Consider the following 22387-nt stretch of genomic DNA (forward strand, 5'->3'; position numbering starts at 1 on the left):
TATAAAATGGTTTCATTTTAGTTTAACTTTTAACATGACTTAAACAACACATGATACTAAACAAATAAATTAAAAGACCAATAAAAATCACTGTGAAGGCTATAAGTTCCCAACACGGAAGAAGAAATAGAGATTGTTGAGAAACTTGACCAAGTGTGGTTACCATTCCATAATCTTTCTCTTTCACAACCCAGCTGTTTCGGGAAATTTTGAAGTTATTGTCGTAACTCTCTAAGAGTTAGATATCAGGATCTCTAGAACAAACTAGCCGTAGTGGAGAACTTTTTTTAAGAAACAAACCCGCATTTGTGTTACGCGAAGAGAAAAACCACGAAATTCTTAGCCCTACGGCAAAGGGGATTCTAACCCGTTTACCACTAAAGATATATTACATCAGCAGCGTGGTCGGGGAGAGCCAGAGGCAGAATTGATACAACCACCCACCGCTGAGATTCGAACCTGGGCCATCTCATTGAGAGGCAAATGCTCTACCACTCTAATTAATGCCGATGCCATAATTTTGTAATAATGTTTCATTTGTGTATAATCAATTTAAAAAACTACTAAAATTTTTTAGCTTGAATGCTTTTTGGTTCATTTGAAGAATTTGAAAAACCCGCAAAATTTGAAAGCGTAAATAAAAAAACCTAAAATTAGGTGATCATTAGATTTTAAGAAAAATAATATTGTTACAATATAATCTTTGAAATGTTTTGTAAATGCAATTAGATAAATAAATAATTAGCAATCTTTATTTTTTCTTGATGTTGCGAAAAATAATTATGACTTGAAAATGTTTATAAAAAAAAGTCATACTGTCAACTATGAGTGTGCTTTTGCCAATAAAATAAAGAAAAAATTAAATAATAATTGGAATGTCGAAAAAAGCATTTATTTCAAAATTATTGAGGTAAATATACTGTTCTTAAAAAGGGACCGTGAATACTAATAGGTTAGGATTATAAAAAATTACGATCATTACTTTTTCTTTTATTTCCAATTAAATCTTTTAAAGCAATTCTTGTCGCCATATGAAACAAACCATACGTTATATGTTATTTTCGTAACTGTTGCCGGACAGTAACTGTTATTTATCACGGCACAGTTTTGTGAAAGAGAAAAAATTTAGTTTTCTAATTTTTTAATATTTTAAAAGTTACTCCAAAGCTGCATTTTATTGTGCTTGCAAAAATATACAAAAATGAAGAATCACTCAATAATTTTTCCTCGAGGTGGAAAAATTTGTTGTTGAATCATTGTGTGTTTCTTAGCTAGGTTATAAATTCATTGTATCTTCTATATTTTAAAATATATAACCCAAGTATATTGCCTTTCATTGTTAAATACTAAAAATAGATAAAATAAATAAATAACAGTTTCTACAATATTTTTGAACAAGGTACCTTTTGTGTAAAATAAAATGCATGAATGACTTTTTAAAAAACAAGACTAGTAATTGAAGAATTATTCCAAGATAATGAATGCCATTATTAAGGGATGAACAAAAGTATTTGGGAGAGGGGGGCTGATTTGTAACTTAAGAACCTACCTATACCAAATTAGCCAACATTTAAATACATTCTGTAACGTTGAAACTTTTTAAGAAATTCAATTCCAGTTAAGCTTGTTTTACAGAAAACCTAAAAGAAAAAGTTTTTCGAATTTCTTTACATAACTAATTACACTACAATATGATTAAGTGCCAGTGTCATTAAAAACGACCTGTATGAAATTATAAATATTCAGAACTTTTTGAAACATACACATTTTAAAAACCGAAAGAAGTTTGTTTTTCCTAAACTTGTTAAATTTTTCCCAAAAAAACTCTCAAATTTTCTCAATAAAACTCCCAAATTTTCTAGTTGTCGTACCAATAATGTTCTACAAAAATGCAATACAGGTACATGCTAACGTTTATGACTCAGCAAATGAATATTCCACTTATATTTAAAAAAGTTATACTAGTAAATTAATAATAGTTTTTAATTATATCTTTAGTTTGTTATCTAGTTAGTATTTAGAATAACATATTTTTAATGTAAATATCAAAAAACTGCATTTGTAAGGAATGGTCGAATGGTACCTAAACATGCTAGTTTGGACAACGTCTTGCATTACTAAACATAATTTGCCAGGATATAAATACGTAATTTCATTGTTTAAATGAATTACTTATGACAATCAAATCAAACGATAGCGAGGGAATTCGCGTTCCCGCGCAAGTGGATTGAAGGTCAAGGTCATGTTCCATACTGCAATAGGAAGTGAATGAGGAAAATGCAGTTATCTTCTTCAGAAGTAATTCGAATACTTCATTTCAAATTAAGCATCGTAATTAATGTAATACTAGTGAAGCCCGGTTAAAAAGTGGTTCCGTGTCTAAACACTCTCGAGGGTTACCATGGTTACAAAGTGGGAGATTCTGAGCGCCATGTTTTCCTAATATTATTGATCGTCATGCACCCTTGAAATGCGAAAGAGTTATCTATTGCGCTGCTTCAAAATTAGAAGAATTTTTTTTATTTTTTATAAATATATATTAAATAATATTTTCTTAAGGTTTTTAACAATAAATGTTTTATCACTTCCAATTAATCCTTAATTTAATAATATACCTTTAGTTAGAGGGCGGCTATTTGTGTCCTATCAAAAAAGGTGATTTTAAATTAAATTTTCCACTCTCTAACTTAAAAATTTGTACAATAAAGCTTTGTTGCTTGCTTTTATAATATTCAAACGACAAAACAGGTTATAAGTAATTCTAAGGCTGGCATTGTGTGCAAGTCTTAGAATTAAGATTTTTATTATTATTATTATTTGAACTTAGGTTTAAAACATTTTCTGTATCGCTTTTTATGAGTTTAAGCGAAAGAGCTTAGTAAGAGAATTATTTTGAGGGCTATTTGGAAAGATAAAACCTCTTTTACCTTATTTAAGTTCCATAGTGAATTTGTCATAAATTAAAAAAAGCACTTTTTTAAATCGTAGTCTACGAATGAAATGATTAATAACAGACCAATACTGAATTAAATTTAGTTATATAGGGTTCTGGGTTTCGCTGTTATATAATTATTGTATAAATAATAAAGAAAAAATCTTTTAAACGAAACAAAAGCTACACATTACAAGATTTTACTCAGTTAATACAGTATATAAAATAATAATAAAAAAATTTAATGATAACAACAATAATAAATCGAAATTGCTTCAAAATTTTTAAAAAATATTAGAGCCATTAAATCGTTTTTTCCCATATTTACTCCATTAGGAGAATAAATCAGAAAGCGAGTAGATTTCTCTGAGAATTGTCTCTATCTTAACTTAAAATTAATCTCAAAGTTCAGTGTCTAAATTGTTGGAAATGCGAACCTCAATGTGTTGTTCAACCTTAACAGCTGGTAAGGATTTTTATTTTGCCAATGTTTCCTATTATTTCCATTCAGAAAAGTCTATCAGTGAACTTTCCCTTCTGAAATTCTCACCTGCTGTCCCCAAATGGGGAAAAAAAAAGTTGGTAAAACCATCCCCTCCAGCGAGGGGATCATCAATATTGTGTTCCCCCCCCCTCCTTTCACACTTTGCTTTTCCCTTCTCGTCTCGAAAAGAGAAGAAAGTATAAAAACATCGAAGAATATAGTGAAATAAAGTTTTTTTTTTTTAAAGAGGTAATGAATTTTGATATTTTCAAAACACTTTTTTAGCATTAGAAACTTCAAAGTTAACTCTAGGCCAGGGGTGGCGGACCTTTATGCACCAACGTGTCATTTTTTCTGAAAATTGTTTAATGAGGTCATAGACGTGCCGTCAAATAATTTTGACCTTGTGATTATTGGGTAAATAATAATACTAAATACCATCAACTCAAAACTCTTTATTAAATATGGAAAAAAAAATAAACATTTTGCAATGTCTCAGTTATACGCGTAATTCAACTCAAATTAACATCAGTGTGACTTCTGTTGTTGGAGATTAGATGACTAATAACTCATATTAGTAAGATGTTAGTTTAGGCAGGACTGTTAAATTTATTTTTGCTAGTTATTTATTGTTAGCTTGTTTCTTATGGTTATTAATTGTTTTTTTTTGGCATTAATTGTTAATTTTTTGTTAATAATTGCTTTTTTTGTTTGTTTTTGTGAATTTTCATTTAATCGTTAATATGCTTCATAATGAACTTTGTGATCGGTGGAGTGCCCAGAATATTGTGTCGCTTGCCATAAATGGCACGCGTGCCATTGGTTCGCCATCCCTGCTCTAGGCTTACCTGAACTCATTTTCTTTAAATTAAAATAATAATTAACTTAAAATATTAAAATTTACCAAAGTCCGGGGGAATTAGTTTCTTTTCCTTTTTAAGAAAAAAGTTTATTTTAACTTAAGACGTTATCATGCGTTTTATGCTACATATATTAACCTGTTTAAATGAAAACGTTAACTATATAATAGGTACACGAAAATTTTTTTCGCAAGAACATTAATTATTTTAAATATCCTTACATTTTTTTAAAGTAATTTTCTGCTTTTATTATAGAAGGATAATTCGGATGTAATGAAATTTATTGCAACAACTTGTTAGAAATTATAAGAATATAAAACTGAGCTATCTAAGAAAATTTCCCTTGAAATGCAGAAACATTTTACATTACAAGAGAAGCACTGAAAAAAAAAAAAACTCATAAACTAATTGATAAATTTAACGTCCGATTCGATTTGAATCGTTTAACCGAACTTAATAAAATTGAAGAATTGTTTAAAGGTAATTAGTTAGTTACGACCCTCATTGTTGTCAAATACAGTTTTGTAGGTGAATATAACATGTAACAGAAAATTTCTCTATTTTCCCTCCCCAGTCATTGTTAAAAAGTTTGAAAAAATTTCCTAACGTTTTTATCTATGTTCTTATCTATTTTGGCAAGGTATCAAGTATCAACAAGATTGTAAAATAAATTCAATTTCGAACTTGAAGATAGAAATCCGCGTTTGATTGTGAGGCGTTTTTGAAAACCGTCTTTTCCTCGTTAAAAAGTATAAATGTAATGTTTTTCTTTTCTTTTAAATAATGTAAGATATAGTATAATATTATAAGTAATATTGCATCATATTGACAGTTATCAACACTTTCTCTTTTCCCTGTCTGCAAATTAAACTCACATATAAAAGTATCTCATCACATGCAATTAATTAAAATAATAAAATGGACGAGGTTAAACTTGAATTATAACCCGCTTAATTAACTTAATCTGTAAAAGAAAAGAAAATTTTTCTACGTATATATCATTTTATAATACTACATAAAACCTTGTTTTTTTCACTATTGATAATTTTTATTTATTTATTTGTTGAAATAATTAAAATTGCGTCATGGAAAATGTGAAGAGGTTATTACTTTAGCTCATGGGTCTCCAAACTTTTTTCATCATTGACCCCTACATAATTTTTCGAAATCTCCATCGATCCCCATAAAAGTAATTTTCCGTTAATTAAGATAAAACTCTATTAGATACTGTGTTTGTACATTTATTTCATGATTTAAACATTTATTAAGTAATAGTACAATGTGTAACAATAGTTTTATGAAAAATATATTAATGTTGAAATTTAAATACCTTAATATTTATTAAATAATAAGTAATTATAAATAAGTTAGAAATAATAAGTAAAGTAACTACAGATTTATTGCTTGTTAACCAATGAGATGAGTGTGCCTGGTGTTTTTTTTCAAGGTTCGCTATATTGGGTTCAAAATTGGTCAATTTTAATTTAAATCCCCTCGTAACTCCACATTTAATTTATTTCTGTACTTAGTTAAGATTGAATTGACGTGACGGAAACCGGCTTCAACCATATAGGAACTTGGAAAAGCTAGCATAAAGAGGCTGAGCTATTTCATAAAGTTCTACATATTTTTGCATTATATTTATAATTGTTCAAAATTTACTTATTGTTAAATTTTTAAAAAGCGTCTTTGCTTCAAGATCCGATAATAATTCAGCAAACTCCTCTTGTAGGTTGATGTCCACGTTTTTGATGATGCGTTTATTAATTTATGTTCTATAAAGAAACTAATATTAAGTCAATTATAAAAAAAATTCACAAATTTTACATACTCAATTAGATATTTGGGATTTACGTATTAAGAGCTGTTTTTTCTTCGACCCTTCCGATTCGGATCGACCCCCAATTTTGTTAAATAGACCCCTGGGGGTCTATATAGACCACTTTGGCGACCTCTGCTTTAGCTCATGAAAAGAAGAGTCTAGCTTATCACGTTTGAAATGGCTATTACTGAAAACACTATTTTTAATCACATTTTCCTTCGTAATATACAGTGACTAATGTATGTAGCATCCGTTTAAATTTTGTGCAAGCATATAATAGGACGCATGAGTAGAGTATACCATGGAAATATAATACCTTGGACGACGTTTGGGATTTCGAATTATTGACAATAATTCGAAATATCTCCAAGTCCTCCTCAGTATTTCAGACAAATTAGGAAAATTTTCAAGAATCACAACAGATTTAAACTCATGAAAAATAAAATAAAGAGATTACAAATCAATCTTTTTGCAGATTTCCAGTAAAATTAAGAGAAATTTTTTTGCCTGAAATTTAGAGAACTAGTGTGACTGTGCAATACCCCTCTAAAATTGGACATCTGCGACTCCCATGATTGCGAAATTTCGTTCACCTGAATAATGTAAAACTAGTATTACAATTGGGGTGAAAAAAATTTCGTTTCAAATTCAGCTAGCTATATTTGAAAATTAAACTTCTTTGCAGACAAAAGAAAAGGATTTTACGGAGTTAATAATGTAACGAAATCAATTACCAAGTCTGACGCAATAATGCAAGGAAAATTGTTTGGCTTTTTGAGATCCTCAGTTACTCTTAAAAAGCCCGCGATGGCTCAGAGGATGGAGCGTTCGCCTTCCAATGAGGTGAAATGGGTTCGAATCCCAGCGATTGTTGGTCGATACGAATTCCGCGTCCGAATGGCACAGTGCTGTTGTGAAATATCCTCAATGGTAATTGGATCATGGGTTAGAGTCCCCTTGCTGAGGGAGGTTCTCGTGGTCTTCCTTCCCATGTAACGCAAATGCGGATTAGTTCCATCAAAAAAGTCCTCCCTAAAGGCAAATTTCTCCCAGTACTTGATACAGGAGTTGCCTTGTCTTCTGGATTGGGTTCAAAATTACTAGGGTACGGAGTTGAATATTAATAGTCGTAAACCCAAAATTGGGTCTGCTGTTCAACGACGGTTATGAAATAAAAAATACATATCTGGAAACAATACAAACAAACAATATGACATATAAAGTTTATATTTGGGAAAATTCCTTTCAATCCATGGTGATTTCCCATGTAATACTAAGGATACTTGGAATGTGATTCACTGTTTTAACAATCATAAACTACAATATATTTTTCTTCATAAATACTGCAAAAAGCTAAGCATTGCTGTGATATTTTCTGTGTTTCAATTTAAGCTTTTCAAGTAAGCAAACAAAATTGAATTGATATATTTTGTTTTAGACTGTTTCGGAGGTTGGGCTTGTTTCATCATCAGCATTGCCATTATTGGCCTTTTAACAGCTCTGGTAGATGATTTAGCCTCACATTTTGGATGTACAGTAGGCCTCAAGGAAGCTATTTCCTTTGTAGCACTCGGTACTAGTGTACCAGGTTGGTATATTGATAATGCTCTCAATTTATTTTAATTGAAATTTAAAAAAAAATAGTTTAGAAATTTAATTTATGTCATAAAATGAATAGTAGTTGAACATTAGTAGTCGTAAACTGAAAAGTTGGGTCGGCTGTTCAACAAAGGTTATGAACTCATTAAGTGAGCAAAACTTTGAAACACTTTATTGTTGAGGGTTGTCTGAAAACAGAATTTTACTTTCTCAATGTAATCGATACAGAATAATTTGAACACTAATGAATTATAATCATTGAAATTAGTTTCAATATTGAACCTAAAAAAAAAAAATTTAAGCTTGCATTTTTTTAAGAGTTACGTTCAAATAATTCTCCACAGTTAATGGTGAATTAGGTAAACGCAATTCTTACCTCCGTATGCAGGAAATAGAATTAATTTACTATTTGAAGGGAAGGAGTTAATAGAAAGATTACCATTAAAAAAAAAAAAAAGAAATTACAATTGAAAAATTTAGGTCAAGACTTTCCTTAAAATAAAATAGATAATTTTCGTTATTTTTAGCCTAGTATCTGCAACTGAGGAAGAAAAACTTTCAAAGCTTAAATATTGGGAAAAAAACCATGCCATTTTAGCAACGGAACTTTTTTTACTAGTTTAATTATTTTTCAAAAAAAAGGTCATAATGCAAAATAGAAAAGCTATGCTTTTTTCCTGTAAAAGAATGCAATCTGTTTATAATTTTAACAACCAATTTAGAAAATATGCAAAGCTTTACAATTAAAACTACTAAAAAAGAAAAAAAAAATAGTAATATTAACTAATCGTCAGAATCTTTTTAAATCGAAGAATGCAGAAAAATTTTAAGTGAGAAAAAAAGAACAGAACACAAATTAGTGACAGTCGTTTTATTAGCAAATGAAATAATGTTCAAAAATATATGCAACAAAGATGAGTCATACAACAATTTCAGCTTACATGAGAATTTTGTAGAGCTAGTAAAGTACTATCATGAAATTAATACCATACACCATGATACACGGCAGCGGCATCGTCATTGGAACATCCAAGTTGTTTAGCATGCTTATAAACGTCATTCGCAGCCCTGGTTACTGGCAATGGCTGATCGCAATGGTCACTCAATAACAGCGCCAAATTTAAATCCTTTTGCTGATGTTTCAAATAAGTATCTGGTTTGTATTTATTTTCAACAATAGCTTTTCCTTTGTCCATAACCAGAGGACTAGTGATTCCACGTAACTCAAGGATTTCCAACAGATCGGACCGAGAGAGCTTTATGCGGTCAGTTAAAGCCAAGGCCTCAGCTAATGCAGCATATGTTGTACCCAAAAACATATTTGTAATTATATTAATGCTTGCACTTTTTCCAACAGTGCATGATATGTAATACGCATGATTTGACATAGCATGGAAGCAAGATTCGCAGTCGTGGAAAAGGTCACGATCACCTGATCCCAGGATCAATATGGTTCCATCATCTGCACGCTTTTTTGATCCAATAATAGGAGCTTCAAGGTATTTCATCCCTGCGTTTTCGACAGCTTCTGCTATTTCGACTGAAGTTTCAGCGTCAATTGATGTCATCTCAACATATCCTTTGCTTTTCAGTGGACAGTTCTCAAATCCTTTAAGAACACCGCTGTCTCCAAACATGATTGTTCTAACAGCATGCGGGTCAGATACACAGCAAAACGTAATATCACTTTTCTTCACTACTTCGGCTGGTGTCAATGCTTTTATGGCTCCCATCTCAACAAACGGATCACATTTACTAGGGGTTCTATTCCATATCCATAAGGAATGCTGAGCATTCAATAAGTTTCTGACCATGCCTTGTCCCATCATACCCAGTCCTATGAAGCCAATGGTTTTAGCTTTTGGAGATTTGGAAGATTCCGGTTCAACATTTTTTGATTCGCTTTTGCTAATTTTAGGAGTAGAAGGAATAATAGGAGCAGTAACTTCTGCATCCATTTCATCAGGCAAATTGTAAATAGCAAGATTATTGACTCCCATACTAGGCAAAACACTTTCAAATAGAGTAGTGTAATCTCCCTTAGATTTTTTTGAAGAACCAGCGGAATCTTCTGTACCTGATAAATGACGTTTTTTGGGTATTTTAGCAACAGGCTTTTTAGGTTGCGAATTTTCAAACTTTTTTTCTTTGGGAAATAGTTTAACTGGTATGTCGCTTTTGCGTTTCTTGGGAGATTTTTTTATCACAGGTGTTGATTCTTTGCTATCATTTTCTTTACTGGCTTTAGCCACAGATTTTACCTCTTTTTCTTCACTGACAATCTTGACAGAGCTCTTTGTTTTTTTGCTCTCTGTTTTTATTTCTTCAACCGCTTCCTCGAAAAAAGCATATTTCTTTTTTGTAACTGTTTTCAACAATTCTTCTGAATGATATTTTATTTTGTCGTCTGTAATCCAGGAAAAATTTTTGCTTCCAAAAAAAAAGATATAATGTTTTCCTTTTTTATTCGCTCCATTTGGTGGATCGCTTATTTTTCCAGGCCAATCAGGATAGCCTTTCATTTTTGCCCAAACTAAATCTCCTATTTCATATCCTTTTGCAACCATTCTAAAAAAAAGTATTAAAAACAAAAATTAGAATTTAAAAATAAAACTTTCAAAAAAGATTAAAATTATTATTATAACTTTTATTGGATTTAATAAGTCAAAAGATAATTACACACATAATTTGAAGGAAACTAACAATCAATTGATGCAATCAGAAGGCAAATGATATTGCATTAACGTTTTAATTACAAATTCATAAAATAACCACTTTTCCCCCGAATTAATTTTACAGGGGTCTGTCTAGGTTTTTCTGAGAGGTACCCATTTTGCGAAAATTTTAGTCATAATTTGTGAAAATTAAAAATTATATTAAAAAATCAACACAAAAATATGGATTCATCGTTTCTTACGGGATACAAAAATAAAATTTTAAGAAAAAGTATTTTGTGAAGGTACTGCTAAATCATGTGGAATATGATTGATTAAATAAAGAAAATGACGCTTTTTAGTTGAAACATGCCATTTTAAAGCTTGAGTGTGGTATCTGATGTATAAAGTTTTAAGTTACGTTTTATATTGTATAGATCCATAGCCTTAGCAAACCACATTAATTTTCTATATTTTATTTAGTCATTTAACACTCGAGAGTTTTTGTAGTTCTTTTGTCTTAAATGGATCTTTCCATCATTTCAATACTGATGTAAAACTGAAACACTAAAAAGATGATCATCAGGTTAACTAGAAGTTCCTTAATACTAAATAAAATAATTTTTTAAAATTTTTATTTCACAAGTTCAATAAAAAAGGAAATATTTGTAAATGGAAAATAACGTTAAAATACCAAATTAAAATAATATCACTCGCAATTTCCAGATTTAAATGCACATTTTCCCTTTTTAGTTTTACCGGAGAATGTAGACACCATGAAACACAAAATTAGTTGCAGTACAAATAAAATTTAATGATTCACCTACATGATATATACTAACCGTCACACATTGTATAGCAGAACCAAAGTATTAACAGCTATCCAATTATTATTAACTGTTTCTAAAATACTCGAAATTTTAAAAAATCAGCTGAATTCAATAACAAAACAAAATTAACATAGATCTTGATTATAAATGCTTTGGTTTATAAGCATTTTAAAGTTAAATAAAATTGAACTCCATACATCAACATGCAGTGATATGCTCCTGTTTAAGTTAAATAGTTGGATATAACTCATGAATGTTTTAGTTGTTACCTTACAATTTAAGTTGAAAACCGGTATTTCATGAACAAAGAAAATAAAAGTGAAAACTGCTTAAGAAATTATGTCTACAATTACTGGTAAACAATCTTATCTTCTAGTAACATTTTAGTATGGAGTCTGGAATATTTTATAACGAATACAGATTAATATATTACAAAACAGAAATAGGCCCTCCTAACAAAATTAGTTTTTTAAAAAAAGTGTTAAGCAACAATTAAAGAATATGGTTTAAATAGCAAGCCTTTGTTTAACCCATTAGTTTCTTTTGTCTTAATACTGTTGAGTTGAAAGTCTACAAGAATTCTGCGAGATATTCACTCAATAAACAATGTACTAATTTCACAAGAAGTGATATACAGAATTAGTTATTGGGTACTCAGTCCATAATATAAGTTTATTTGTACTAATGATTTATTTCTTCAAACCATTTTATGTTTTAGAAATTTAAAGAGTGCTTGTAAACTACAACAGCTGACTTAAGTACAGTATATCTGAGATTTTAAATTAAAAAAAATATTATATTCTACAACAATATGAAATATAAGTAAAATTTTAACCAAGACTTAAAACAGATCTAAGTCTTGTTTTGCAACAAAAATCAAAAATTACGATTGAAAAAAATAAATAAATGTTGCAGCTAAGTAAATATAAATTTTTTCAACGCCATGCTTTTTAAAAAAATTTATATTAAATTTTTTCAATCAGACATACATAATTAGTTCGGACTGTCGCTTCCAAATCAAGGGAACAACGACTTAAAACCGCTTGCATTTTCCTAAATGAAAAATATTGGACAATATCAAAGAAATGATTAACAGGATTTGAACACAAAATAAAATATATTGGGAACAGTCTTGAGTGTTATATTCAAGGCAAAATGCAACTATTATAATAATTATTAACTCTAAATAAGGAAGGCAAATAGAATGAAAAATATTTATTTTACTTGCATCATGAGAAAACAATTACATAACTAACACAATTTTAAAGTTACAAATATGGAGACTACTCATAATTTAGACATTTAAAAATGATCAAAAACTGAAGTGTATGAGGATAAAAGTAACAAAAGTATAACATGATGAAACAGAACAAAAAGACCATTTATTAATGAATTTGTCATGTATTTGATGATGCATTTCATGTTTGTAACATTTAACTAAACCTAGTTCCCTCAATAACAGCAGAAACATCATGATCACCATAACAGCGCAGTTTAGCTCGTTTGAAAATTTCTTTCACTTGACCAGACAATGGTAAAGGTTGGTTTAAAGAGTCAGCTAATGCTAGAGCTAATCCCAAATCTTTATCCTGACTGTTGAGGGGGACATCAGGAGTATATTCACGATCTTTCATCGCCTTTCCCTTTTCCTGCAACATCTGTGAGTTGACACAAATTAAATCCAAAATGGCTAAAAATGTGTCAGGGCAAAGTTTGCATTTATTGATTAAAGTTAGAGCTTCAGCTAATGCAGCAACGACAGTTCCCTTGAACATACTTAAAGCAAGTGACATTTTGCTGGCATATCCAATATGTAAACTGACAAAGTAAGCATGTTTGGAAAATGCTGAAAAGCAACTTTGGCATTGATTGAAAAGTTCTTGGTCCCCTGCTGCAAGAACTACTAACTGACCATCTTCAGCTTGACTTCTGGAACCAGTAACAGGTGCTTCAATATACCTTCCTCCCTTGCAACTAATTTCCTTAGCTATTTCTTTTGAAGTTTCTGGATCTATTCCAGTCAATTCGACATAGCCTTTTGATAAAGATGTACAACCCTCCAGGCCCTTTAAAATTCCACAATTTTCGAAAACAAGTCTCTTTGTTTCTTGAGGATCAGTAACACAGCAGAATGTAATATCACAATTTTCAATTACATCTGCAGGCGTTTGAGCAATCTGAGCTCCAGCTTCAGAAAATTCTTCATATAATATTGGTAACTGATTCCAAACTGTAACGTTATGACCAGAATTCAACAAATTTTTCACAATTCCCTGACCCAGAGCATTCAGACCAAGAAAACCTATTTTCTTGCTGGTTGGTTTGACATTTTTAACAAGCAATGTCTCTTTAATGGTTTTTATATCAAGAGGAGGTGTTTGGGGACAATCAACGTAAGTACGCCTTTGTAATATGCTTGATGAAAAAGTGGAATGTGATTCAGAGGAATCAGCAGTAGAAATAGATTTATCAGTCATACGAAAACTTGGCTTGGCTATTTTAAGCGAACTGTAATCATCAAAATGGTTAGATTCGGCAGATCGTTTTCTTGATATCTTTTTTTCAGATTTTTCCTTTCTTTCAAGGCCACTCTTCTTAACTTTAACTTTTTCACTCTTTTTTGGAGTGTCAGGCACTTTAGATTTTAAGGGACTACTCACAATAACTTCTTGAGGTTTTTTCTTTGGAGGTCTTGTCTTGTATTCATCTACTATCTCTTCAATAGCTTTAACAAGAGCACCAGGCTTTTTCTTTGATGTTTTATCAATCATATCATCACTGTGTGGAAATATCTTATCATCTTCAATCCATGCATAATTTTTAGTACCAAAAAACTTAACATAATGGTGGTTTTTCTTTGTATGTGTGTGTTTGGTTGGTGGTTCCATAACTCTTGATGGCCATGGGGGATAACCTTTCATTTTTGCCCACACTAAATCTCCGATGTCTAAGTCTTTACCAACCATCTTGCTTAATCTATGGTTACTTGCTTTTTCAGACAAATTTCCACTGTTTGAAAAAAGAAAAATAGAGTCAGACTCAATGCAGGAAAAGTAAATATTACGTTACAATGGTATATTTGAAATAATGAAACCCATGGCAGCTTTGAGGCAAATATAATTTTTATTACTTTGTAACCACTTATTGATATGTTATTAATAACAATAACACAAACTTGCAATCTTCATATCTTGGTTTGATCCTTCTTTAACAAAAACAAAGTCTTCACATATGATGCTAGTATTCCATTTTTAAATCTTTACCTTCAACTAACTCTTGAAAGATGAAATTAGTCTATTTTACGAAAACATTTCCCTTAGAAAAGGATTTTCTTCTTTCTTGGTTGTGGCGTAAAATATATATTTTTAAAAAAATTTTCAGCCTTGCTATGAGTAGGGCTGATTCAAACAATAAAATTAATTGATAGTCTTTAAAATAAAAACTACCTTTACTACTGGAGCATGGCAAAATATAATAAACTCTGTTTTAATACTTTCACAGACTTAGTACATTAATAACGGTAACAAAATTAATAATCATTCAATAAAATTATGCATGCTTATATAAGAACTAAATTTTATAAAAACTTACAGGTTTAGAAAAAGGAATTAGATTTAACTAAAAATTATGCATTTCATTCTTAATTTGAAATGCTGACGATGTTTAAAATAATAAAAAAAAAATAATGTAATTTTTTTTAAAAATAATATTGAGCATAAAGAAATTTAAAGGTGAGATCACATTCAAATAGATCATATTCTTTAATCTTATTAATTATGACAAAAGCTTTAAAATAATTTAGTTACTTAGAACAATTTTTAAAAAATAAAATGCCAAATAGTTTATAAAAAGTCTTATTAGTAAAGTAGAGTTCAAAAAATAAAGTCACTGAATTTATTGTGAAGTTTATAAGCATCTCCAGCTTGCTTAGGCTGAAGTTTGCAATTAATAATGCGGACGGCCATTTCACAAATGTGCGGTCACACTTTTCCTTTTATAATAAAAAAATAAATAATTTCTGAAAGTTACTTTCTTTGCATGAATTAACCTTGAAAATTTTTTTTATAATTGTGTGCAAAAATTGTTCAATTTGCTTAAAAAGTAAAATTTACCTTAAGGGGTCCAAATTTGGAACCGCTCTCCTGACCAAACTATTGGGACCTATTTCCCAGATTTCAGCCACCCCTATATTTTAGGAGTCACAAATCCTAATATATTGAAAAAGAAAAGAAGGTACATTTATTCAGAGAAACTTCCGGGCTTCGTAACTTCAAATATCCTCTGCACTTATAAAGTAGCATATTTGAGGTCACCATTAAGATCGAGACCTGAAACATGAAGATCTGATCAAAAGTTATAAACCGTGGCCATTTATTCTTTGGCGTACTGTGCGTCTAATGCGAAAACAGAAGGAAAAAGAAAGAGGAAGAAAAAATGACGACAGGGTCCATAAGTTTTGAATATTTTTTTTTTGTATTTTTTCACGCAGTTCATTTGCAAACAAAGCAACTGAAAAAAAAAAAAAAAGGATTTCTTCATCTGTCACATATGAACATGTGTATGTCATTTATTATGCATCAAAATTAATAGCAATTAATAAAGATCAAACTTAATAAAATTACTTAGTCATTCATATATTTTCTCAAACCCCCATATCGGCAATAGTTTCATTAAAAGTATTTAACTAAATATTATCAAAGCATGTAAGTAAAATTTTAAAATCTCTAAAAAAAGTTCTTACGAGGCATTTTTTAGTAATTACTTACTTTAATTTACTTAGATACTGTTTAAGGTTTTTTTTGTCAACTTGAATTTTTGGCTTAAAATATATGGCAAATTAAATCCATGATTGACATGGCATCATCAATGCATTAAACTAAAGCCCTCTTATTTTTAGAATATTTCGATGTCACTAGTGAAAAAAAAAAACATATGCACATAAAAAGTCATTAAGAAGGAGTGTGTGAAAGCTTCTGTAAGAAAGTTTTTTTTAGGAAACAAGAGTTTCGTCAAAGCCTTTTGTTAAATACTATTAGAAAAATTCACAAAAAATATTAGGAAAAGTATAAAAAATAGGTAAAATGAGTAGATGTGTGTGGGGCGAGGTTATTCGTGCAGATCAAATTTCAGATAAAGCTTCTTAAAAAGAAAATAAACCAGTACTATTAATATTTTTTATTCATTATTCATCATGTGACTCTGATAAGCATGATATCTTATGTTTATACAATAAACTTTCTTTCGTTCAATGGAAAGAAAAATTATTTACCATTTCAATTTTTAATAATTTGCGGCAAGTATTAATCATGCACAACACATTGTCTTGTATAAACAATTGAAAATGAAATAGAATGAAATGAACTTAAATCCATAAATCAAACGGCATTTTAGCATTATGTTGGAGCTTGTTTCGCCCTGCCTGAGTTTAGGATTTTTTTTTACAAAGAACTTAAGAACAACAGTTAAACATTAAGATATATTTTTCTTAAAAAAAAAAAAGAAAAAAAGGGAAATTGCTCTTTTAAATTTTTCTTTCTTTCTGGTTTCTCCTTTGAACTAAAGTCAATGCTTATATGGTATACCAGTATTGTATATGCTAATTGTTTAATCCATGAGTAAAACATTAAAAAAAAAAAAAAAAAATCACGAAAAACAAAATTAACATAATTAATCCTGAAAACAAAATAAACTTAATTAATCCTGAATGCTTAAAACTGATAAATGATAATTCTCAGATTAAATTAAATCTGAAAAATTCGGATAAATACCATATATCTAGGCGTATAAGTTGATCCGTTTTATTCTATTCTTATAAACAAGATACAAGTTTCAGGTATTTAGTTGAATAGAAAAAAAAATCAAATATGAAAATTTCTTACTAAAAACCATTAAAAATTTTGAGACCACAAAATACTCAAGTTATTTCACCTGTTCTTTTTGGATATGATACATTTGCTCTTAAATTAAAAAAATGCATTATTAAAATGCATAAACAAATGCTGTTAGGCAACCAGTTAATAAAGCTAACATTTTAGTTTAAGGTCTCATTGTGTTATAGTTTCTTTTAAACACTTTTGAATAAATTACTCTAAATTTTTTACTGAAAATAATTTAAAAAAATAAATACATATACGACTAAATTTTTTTATTTGCATAATTGAAATAAGATTTTGCTCTAAAAAATACACGACCCTACAAAAATGGAAAAGACACTTTCAGCATTTTGCATTTTTAAAATATCTGAAGAAATAGTAAACAGATTATTTTGAAACTTCAGAAGAGCTTTGTACATCTGATTTCGCAAGTATTTTTGAACACCCTATGCCGTAGAATCAAGCAATAACTGCATAAAATTTTGTAAACTTAAGCTTAATTATTTATGAATGTATGAACATATTTATAAAAAACTAATTTTTGTCCTTTTTTTGCAATAATATTAAAAATATTCAATAGAATTAAATAAAACTTTTGGAAAAATTCAAAATTAATAACAAAAGTATTGTTTTAAAATGTGAAAAAATTTGGTAGAAACTATTTAAGATATAAGTATCTAAAGTAATTCTTTTTTACTGTGCATGCGCGGAAAAATTAATTTTCCCACTTCTTCATAATTTTGTACTAAATCGTATTGGACAGCTTATGAAATAATCTGATTTGAGTATCTTAAAAATTTCAAGAAATTGTCTAAGTCACTTTTTTACTTTTCAAAATAAAGCTCAAAATAATCAGGGATTTTTCTCAAATTTCATGTTGTGGTATTGCAAATTACACAGTCCCTATAATTACCAGACAGCAAGATGTGATTGTACAAGGAAAGAAAATGTTTTAAATACATTATAATTTAATAAGGAGTTGCCACTGTCCCTTTTAATAAATCTTGTTTCATAATGCAAAATGATATTTGTGGAAAACCCCTTATTTTCAGCTTTCTTTCAAAAAGTAGAAAAGCTGCTTAGAAAATTGCTTGTAAGTTTTTAAATTTTTTACGATATTCAAATAAGACTCTTATTAGTTGCCAAATAAAATTGGCTATAAAATATGAAAATATTTGATTTCTTGAGTAGTTTTAAACGAACTTTTTAAAATTTAAAAACAATATCATAATTATTTTTAAATTGCCCCCAAACTTTTGTTTACTTTTATAGAATAGTTTTAAAGTTGTAATAAGTTTTATATACAGTCGAACCTCGATTTCACGAATTTTTCGATATCTCGAAGAAAAAAAAATTCCCTTCAAATTTCCTATACACTCAATGTTAAAAAAAACTTGATTTCACGAAATTTTTTTTCCTAATCCCTTGATAACTTGAATTTTTTTCTCCATAAATAGTGTACATTTTTCTTCTGAAAATAAAAAAACTGCTCCAAAAAAAAAAAAAAAAAAAATTTAGAATAGAAAACCAATTCTTATAATGATAAACTTTTTTTTTTTAAAAAATGCACATAAAGACGTCAGTAGCATGGAATGATGTGTCCTTCTCTACGATAATGAATGGCTTCAAGAAGGCTGGATTCATTAAAGATCACGAAAGTAGTCAAACAATCAATATTGTTAATTCTGCTGAAAACTACACTGAAAATGATTGGGACAGATTGACCGGACTCGTGAAACTTGATGACATGGAATATCATGACTTAGTAAACGCAGATGATGCAGTAACAGTGTGTGGTCAGTGGGATGACAATGAAATCATCGCTCAAACGAAAGCTTCTTGAAGAAGAGGATGAGGAAATTAACAAACAAGCACTTTCCGCAGTGGACACTGTAAGGAGATTTATTGAGAGGCAGCCAAATATGTCAGGAGACATTTAAAGCTATAGTCCATTTAGAAAGTGTTACAAACTTCCTTACACATCTCAACAATGGAATCTTTTTTTAAAATGAAAGCGTGAAAAGTGTTTTTAGAATAAATATGGAACAGTAAATAAGGTATGTAAAAAGCATTTTTCTTTATTCTACCATTGATACATGCGATTTTCGATAATTCGAACTTTCGGTATCTCGAATTATCGAGGTTTGATCGTATAAGTTTTTATATATATGTCCATATTTCCACAAATAATTAAGCTAGATTTATGAAATAGTATGCAGCCATTGCAACTAACAATGTAAGTAATTGATACTAGTAACAAGTCTATTGCTTGATTTTCTGGCACAGGTTGTTCAAAAAAACTTGTTTTCTATTGTAATTTATAGTCGGACCCTCTAACATTTGAAAGCTGTAAAGCATATTGCTTAAGAACAAAAATGACATGAGCTAAACACCTGTAAAGTTACAAAAAAATCCTCTAAGCTATTCTTACGAAATGCAAAAAACCTAAAGTGTCTTTAGTCAGTCTGATCTAATTATAAAGGATGCAAATCTCAAATAAATTAACAAACCAACAAATGATCGATTGGAAATCAACCTTGTTAGATTAAAGGACACTATTCCATTTTGGTAGACTTTTAAGAATTTTGATATCACAACTGCAAGACAATAATTTCATCAAAATTTTTTCAAATTAACTTTATTCAGAATTTGTGTTAAGAAAACAGTTTTCATTATAAAACCAAAAAACTGGCTATTATACTATCGATTATTTCAATTATAGCAGATCTCACAGTGAACTGAAAAGGAAGAACCAGGACAATATTTTACGAAGAGCAAAGAAAAAAAAAGCAGGACCTAGTTCGTACAGTATACACTTATTAGACTACTTCAGAGCTACTTTGTTCTCTGAACAGAAAATTCTAAGTTTCCCGTATAATTTTATTATTGTAGCATGGGTTGAGATCAATAGAGAGAATTTCTTTTTAAATATTCCTTTAATATTCTTTTTAAATATTTTAATATTAATGTTATAGGATAAAACTAATTTCAGGTACTACAATACAGGGTTTCCGCTACGGTAGCTTTTTTCGCAAAATGCAAAAAGACCCCTCAAAAATGCTAAAATTCAACAAAGCATTTTCGCATTTTTGCTAAAGGATTTTACTAAATTCCATTAAAAAAAAAGCTTCCGCGAAAAACCATGACGCTAACATCCATGAAAAAAACTTGATCAAACAAGAAGGAGAAAAAATCTAAATATCTTTCGCAAGAAGAACCATGACGCTAGCGTTCACGAAAAAAAAAAGAAAAAAAAAGTGATCAAACGAGATGAAGCATTGCGATCAACAAAAATGGCTAGAATATATGATATATATATTTGTTAATGATTAATATTTAGGGCCCTGAAAGTGCATTTAACTTTCAAGAAGCATTTGTAAAATGGGCAAACATGAAAGAAAGGAAGATTGTTAATTATAAACCAAAATGTTTTGATAAATAATAAATGTGTTTTTTTTATAGGTATTCTTTTTGATATTCTTGTACATTAAGCTATTCTTTGTCAGATAACTTACAGTACTTGTTTGATATAAAGTAATTTTATAAGCCTAATGGCATTTTAGCATTTTGCTAAAACTTTTTTTCAGATTTTAGCTTTTTTGCTAATGAATTTTTAGACTCAGCTTAAACCCTGCTACAATACCAGAGGCTTAAACTACTTGTGAATATACTTAAGTTTACAGACAGCATTTTAATCGGGAAAGTATAATATGCAAAAATAATTGTGGATCATGGCATTACTTAAATGATCACTCTTAGTGACTTTAATTTATAATTAGGGTCATAATTTAAACATTTATATATTATTAATGAACTGTATTAACCTAACTCTTTTTGGAACTCTTCAGCTGTAATTTATTATATTACACCTACATTTTTATTACAAAATAGTTTAGAAAATTGAATTACAAAATAGCTTAGAAATTAAATGCCAAAATGCAGATTTCAAAATTAATGGTGGTTCATAAAAACAGGACCACTGAAATCAGACTCGGGTCACCATGGAACAAATGGTCTTCTTGGCGCAACTCTGTTGCAGGTCAAGAATATAAAGGAATGGTATGTTGATTTGGTTTTTAGATTTTTTTCTCCATTGTATAGAGCCACCAGTGTTGGCATCATTAACAGCAGATTGAGGCATTAAAAAAAAATGATCCCTACTGAGAGCTGATATAATTACGCATAAAAACAAATTTTACCAATTATGAATAATAGAACTATTTTAAATAAATAAACAATTAGATTTTTCGTTTTAGTTTTCATTTAATTTTATATCATAAAAATTAGCCAACCTTAAAAGATGAGAAGAGTTTGTTTGCTTGGCATACTGAGTGTTTTCTATATAACTTTATTCTCTAACGCAACTTTCAACTCTAAAAATAAATCATTGATAGCATCGTCTATAATGCACTCTGACTGATCAATGAGGCTGAACGATCGCCAAAAATAGCTCTCTAAATAAGAACCTCACAAATATTCTGAGAAAATTCTGACCCCTTCAAAGTGGTCCTAAATTTGTCTTTCCTGGAGGTTTCACTGTATAAGCAATTTACACACTTCAATGCACAACTTTACAAGAAAAAATAAAGCTAAACAGGTTTGAACAACTGAATCAAAAGATCCATTATATTTAAACTTAAAGGCACATTTAGTATGTATTAGCAAATACAGCATAATACAAAACTTTCCTTGTAACATAATTTTTAAGTTTAAAATTAGCAAGTTTCCAAGTGTCTTACAGCTCATTGGGTAGCCACAAGATCTTTTCTTTAAGTCACAGTTATCATTAGATTCTAAAATAGGTTATATACTTATAGGATTTACCTCAGGAAAAACCTCTAGGCAGCTATTTTTGAGCATCAGCTATCCTTCACTAATCCGAAATTTCATTTCAGAGCCTTTTAGTAAACTTTTTTTCACTTAAATCCGAAACTTAAGAAATTTTCAATGTATAAACATATTTTAAAATTTCCATTATTTAAACATATTATTTACTAAAAAACCCCACTAGAAATAATAGCGGAAGAAAGGTATGACAATGTTCAAAATGAAGCACAAGTTATCGCTGAAATGGATCAAAGTATTTATGAAACTTTTGCTCACAATGATAAGGAGGAAAAAATCCCCATGAGACTACTGATACCGCAAATTTGAAATCTTTGGAAAAATCAAACGGTACGGAACTATACTGATTTGATAAAAATCTCATACGGAGCAACCGATTTCCGTATCATAATAAAGACATAAGTGAGACAATGTCTATATAAAAATAACAAAACTTCCCAATTGTTAAGTTTTTGGCACTTCTCTTTTTGAAATGTTGCAAAGGAGCA

The 22387-nt window shown here is 29.5% G+C and overlaps 2 protein-coding genes across 6 annotated transcripts in view; both read right to left on the reverse strand.

Moving 5' to 3' along the window:
* Positions 1 to 8553: 8553 nt before the first annotated feature.
* LOC122268257 (uncharacterized) overlaps positions 8554 to 22387 on the reverse strand; it is a 34546-nt gene continuing 20712 nt past the window's right edge. For all 3 annotated transcript variants that reach the window (XM_087165774.1, XM_087165772.1, XM_087165773.1), the window contains one exon: positions 8554 to 10265. In XM_087165774.1, the coding sequence (XP_087021900.1) occupies positions 8678 to 10264 (1587 nt within the window). In that variant the 5' untranslated portion in view covers position 10265 and the 3' untranslated portion in view covers positions 8554 to 8677. The remainder of the gene's footprint in view (positions 10266 to 22387) is intronic.
* LOC107456286 (uncharacterized) overlaps positions 12382 to 22387 on the reverse strand; it is a 30718-nt gene continuing 20712 nt past the window's right edge. For all 3 annotated transcript variants that reach the window (XM_016074118.4, XM_016074116.4, XM_016074117.4), the window contains one exon: positions 12382 to 14190. In XM_016074118.4, the coding sequence (XP_015929604.1) occupies positions 12615 to 14147 (1533 nt within the window). In that variant the 5' untranslated portion in view covers positions 14148 to 14190 and the 3' untranslated portion in view covers positions 12382 to 12614. The remainder of the gene's footprint in view (positions 14191 to 22387) is intronic.

Source organism: Parasteatoda tepidariorum, chromosome 6, assembly GCF_982258835.1.
Source record: "Parasteatoda tepidariorum strain Cologne lab strain chromosome 6, Ptep-v5.0, whole genome shotgun sequence".
Lineage (NCBI taxonomy): Eukaryota > Metazoa > Arthropoda > Arachnida > Araneae > Theridiidae > Parasteatoda > Parasteatoda tepidariorum.